The 4,767-nt window shown below is 57.3% G+C and overlaps 1 protein-coding gene across 1 annotated transcript; it reads right to left on the bottom strand.

The window, feature by feature from the left end:
• Positions 1–1,082: 1,082 nt before the first annotated feature.
• On the bottom strand, positions 1,083–3,284 carry LOC121502081 (uncharacterized). Its single transcript, XM_041774831.1, has one exon. The coding sequence runs from the start codon at positions 3,282–3,284 to the stop codon at positions 1,083–1,085; it is 2,202 nt and encodes a 733-aa protein (XP_041630765.1).
• Between the last annotated feature and the right edge of the window lie 1,483 nt (positions 3,285–4,767).

Here is a 4,767-nt window from a genome sequence, read left to right as displayed (position 1 = left end):
AATCAATACTGCTTCCGACTTATGCGAGGCAAGTTCTAGGCCGGCGACTGCCAGCCAGGACTCGACCGCTCTGATCGCGCTGTTTGCCGCTGACTCTGCCTCTGCCAGCTCTTTCGCCACGACCACCAGTGCCACGTCGTCGGCAATGCCGACTATGGTGGTGTTTGCGGTTAGCGGAAGGTTAAGCACTCCGTCATACATCGTGTTCCAGAGCAGAGGACCCAGGACGGAGCCCTGCGGGACTCCGGCTGAGACCTCATGTGTTCTGGAGCCCGAGGAGGTATCCAGGATGAGCGTCCTTTCGCTGAAATAGCTGCGGATGATCCTCAGTAGGTAACCGGGGATGTTGAAAGCTTCCAGGGCCTCCAGTGTCCGCCTCCAATCCGCAGAATTAAAAGCGTTTCGGATGTCCAGTGTTACCACTAGGCAGTACTCTTTGGCGCCATTTTTCCATCTTGTGCCTGCGATGGCGTTCGCGGCCAAGTTGGTGACCATTTCGATGGCGTCCAGAGTCGATTTCCGTTTCCGAAAACCGAACTGTTTTGACGAGAGTCCGCCCGCGCGCTCTATTGCAGCCTCCAGCCTCGCGACGATCACCTTCTCGAAGACTTTCCCGATCGTGTCCAGCAGACAGATGGGTCTATCTCCAAGCAAATCTCCAAGGACTCTCTGCTCACTGGGTAATGCAGCGGATGACCAACTGGAAAAAGCACCCGAACTATGCCTTCCAGGGCCTCCGGGTCCGATGGTGCTTTGCTGCCGGCGTTCACGCGCTTCACCACCTTTTTGTATGCCCCGCCCCATGGGTCATCCTCGACGTCATCGCAGAGCTTAAGGAAGCACTCTCTTTTGCTGGTCCTTATCGCCTTCTTCAGGGCAGCCCTTGCGATCTTATACGCCTCGCTACGGGCTGGAAGATCCGGGGAGCCGCGCGCTCTCTGGGCTTGCCTTCTAGCTCGGAGGCAAGTTGAGCGTATGGTAGCTATGTCGTCGTTCCACCAGTAGACAGGTTTGTGGTGCCTTCGGAACGTTTTCCGTTGCCGCATGCTTGCGTCACATGCACGCTCGACCGCTACCGCCAGCTAGAGCGCAGCGACATTGGCACTGTCCGCTTCGTCGGTGGCTAGGCCCGCTAAGGCACCCGAGAACGCTTGGGCGTTGAACGTGTCCTGCCGGTACGCCTTGTTTGCGCTAGGCGGAACCGATCTGTGGGGTGGGTTCTCGCCGAGTGAAACGAGGATGGCCTCGTGGTCGCTGGCTGTGTAGATTTCGCTTATTCTCCACCTGGCTTGGCAGGCTAGTGCGCTGCTAGCGTAAGTAAGGTCGATTATGGACCCTGCTCCCGCCCTATTGAAGGTTTGCTGGGTACCCTCGTTGAGCAGAGCAATATCCAGGGAAGCGAAAGCCTCCAGGATGGTGCGGCCTCGGGCGTTGGTTGAGGGCGACCCCCAATCCTGTGCCCATGCGTTGAAGTCGCCGCCCACTATTGTGTTGCTTCGTCCCCGGATGTCGTCGCTGAGCGCGTCGATGATGCTGCTAAACGCCTCCAATGTGAGGCTCGGAGCCAGGTAGCAGCTATACACCCACACCCCTCCAGCTCTACCACGAACAAAACCATCCGCAGATCTGACGTCGGACAAGTGGGTGTGTTCCCGTCCACACATCCATAGCGCAGCCTTGCCGGATCGGTCCGTGGCCCAGCCGTGTGTGCTAGGAGCCTTGTATAGCTCGCTGAGCACCGCCACCTCCACGTCCAGGTCGCGCACTGTCTGCATCAGCAGGTCCTGCGCGGCCCTGCAATGATTCAGGTTTAGCTGACCAGCCAGGTGACCTGCCTCGAGGCACCGATAGCATCTTGGGGGGCCCGTCCTTTCCCTGATCGAGCATGAGGACCAACCTATGCGCAGTTTTCCTCTCTTCAGCACCGCCTTAGCCAGGGAGCATGGAAGGCTTATTACAGCCGTCTGGGACTCGGCATAACCCGGGCGGATGCTTCGCACCTTGACCTTTGCCTTATCCAGGCTGTATTGCTCGGCGATCGCAGCCACTAGCTCAGGCTCCTTAGTTAGGGCGTCTAACTCTCGGATCTCGAGTATTGCCACCTTCGAGTCCTCCGACATGGCTCGCACCTCCGCCGAGTCGCCGAGCACCTGCGCTATGCACGTACGCATGGACTCTGCACTCTCAGCACTCTCCTTCGCCATCTCCAGCAAGAGGTTGCCGTTTGTGGTTCTTCTCACCTTCTTAACGCAGCTTCCCAGGCCGGAAAGCTGGCTGTCTCCGCTTCGGGTGACCATGGCCAGGATTTCGCTATACGTCTTCCCTTTCGCAGCTATGATGACTGCGTCCGGCCGGGATCGAGGAGGAGCATCGTTTTTCTTGCGCCTCTTTTTCCTCGTAAACGTTCTCCAGGCGCTCCCTTCCGATTCGGTGCCTCCAGTAGCCGGGCCTATGGGCAGGGGTGGGTTCGGGGCCCTGTGTTTGGCCGCGTTGGCCATGGGAGACCGGCTGGTGGAGGGTTTGTCCGGGCTAATGGCTCTAGACGGCATGGGAGCGCGCCGCTGTTGCTTCGCGCTCGCGTTCGTTGCCCTTATTTGCAGCTTCTCCGCTTTGGGCGGAGCGTGCTGGGCCTCCGTTTGCGATGCTCCATCTTTGCACCAGACTTTGAGGGTCTGTTGCTCGGCGTCCCGTCTCTGGGTGCCCTCTGCGATGCTCCCACCACTGCATTTGTGGCACGTAGCTTCGGGCTCTGGGCGATCCGTTTCCTCTGTCTCCCTGGCGGAGTTAAGCCACTCGCCTATGTTGGCTTGCAGGTCTTTCACCCTCGCTAGCCTGGTCTTCATTGCCAGGGTTATGTGCCGGACCTGCTTGACGTTGATATCGTCGAGGACATCGTCCAGGATCTTGCCCAATTCCGCAATGTTTTCCAGGCACTGGGATGCCCTGCATCTCTTCGGCGGCGTGACTCGCTGAGAGCCTGCTGGGCTGGCGGCGTCCCGTGACCTTTTTGGGGTTGGGGAAGCAGCAGTTCCGCTGCCCGACGGAGCCTTGCTTGCAGAGAGGGTCGGGGATCTTACAGTCCGGCTACTCCTCCTACCGACTTTCGTGTTTTCTTGGCTTGGCGTAGTAACTTCCGTGGCGGCCAAGTCAGCCACCGCCACGTCAGTGCTTCGGGGAATGTTATGTAGGGCCTCCAGACTCCATGCCCTAGCCGCGGGATCTCCCGCGGGTGGATTTCCACTTGAGTGGTTGCCACCTGGAGTAGTTACGTTGTTCATGGACATTCCTTTTTAAGTGCATTTTGGCCCAATGCGAGGGCTGCATTTTAGACCTTCTGCCAGGTAGAATTAGCTGCCGGCCATTATGGCTCAGACGCAGACCAGGCAGCCGCCCAATATGGGTCAGACGCTGCCTGGGTTTGGGATTGGGAGCTGCTGGTGTCTGCTGCCAGGTTTGGTCTTCTGCCGGCCACTGTGGCACAGACGCAGATCACGTAGCCGCCCATTATGGGACAGACGCTACGTGGAGGAGAGTGGGGGGAAGGCGTGTGAACTTTTGGGGTCCCTCGTGGGTCAGGGGTTTCCCCAAGACTTGGCAGGTGGGGGTTATACCGCCCCTGCTCGGTCGCCAGAGCCCCGATTTTTAAGGTGGGCCGCAGGGCGGAGGGGTTGGCTGTTGGTCAGCTCCTTAACCTTTACCACCATTTAGTCCCCTGTGCTTGCCTTGGGCACGGGTTTCGTGCCGATCCCACATCCTCGAACCAAGGATCAGGGGCAGCAGCCCTAAAAGGTATGCTACCTCCTCGATTTGAGTAAGACGTGTACGTGCTGCAGCAAGCAGCTAGCGTCAGCATCAACGGATGGCTCTGCAGCGCCACCTGCAGGTCAGATCCGCTCAGCGCCACCTGGTGGCGGCGGGGAGTTGCCAGACCGGGGCGGAACCGAGTGCTTCGTAACACTGGATCACAGCTGATTAAGCAATCAGCTGTAGTGACTGGCAATTAGCTGCGGGGGCAGCCACATTAACCGCGGGAGTAAATTTCACCGCAGGAGGCAACAACAATGTGGAAAGTAGGAAATGCTCTCACCGCTTTCCTCTCTCACCGCCGGCCCAAATCTCTGGATTGGAAGATCGGATTCTCCTGGTCCTCCGTGGTCACCCGAGGCTGGACGTGCTCCAGGTAACTTCCTTCGACTGGCCTGCAACACTTTACGCGTGCGTGCATGCCGCAACCCACTCGCGACGCGGGTTCCGCGGGAGCGCCTCCGCGGCGCAGCCGTTCTCGGCAACTTCACACACAACTTCCGAGATTGCGTGTCAAACTGTGTATGTATGTCCCGAGCCGAATGCAAGAAGATCTAATTAGAAAATTCCATGAGAAGTTGGGCCATTTTTCGACAGATAAGTGTGTGAATGAACTGAGAGAAAAATATTGGTTTCCTGGTATGAGGAGTAAGGTCGATCTATTTATAAAGAACTGCTTACCGTGCATCCTACATTCAGTCCCGAGAAGTGTTCACAATAGGACGCTTCATAGTATCCCTAAAGCCCCGGTCCCGTTTGATACAATCCAAATCGACCACCTAGGTCCCCTTCCGTCTATTAGCTCAAAGAGAAAGCACTTGTTGGTGGTCATTGATGCGTTCACCAAATTCGTTAAATTATATCCCGTCAATTCCACCAGTACTAAGGAAGTTAATTGCTCTCTAGAAAAATATTTCGAATATTATAGCCGGCCTCGCAGAATCATCTCCGATAGAGGCACCT

This window comes from Drosophila kikkawai, chromosome 3R (assembly GCF_030179895.1).
Source record: "Drosophila kikkawai strain 14028-0561.14 chromosome 3R, DkikHiC1v2, whole genome shotgun sequence".
Lineage (NCBI taxonomy): Eukaryota > Metazoa > Arthropoda > Insecta > Diptera > Drosophilidae > Drosophila > Drosophila kikkawai.
This window is presented reverse-complemented; position numbering and strand designations above follow the sequence as displayed.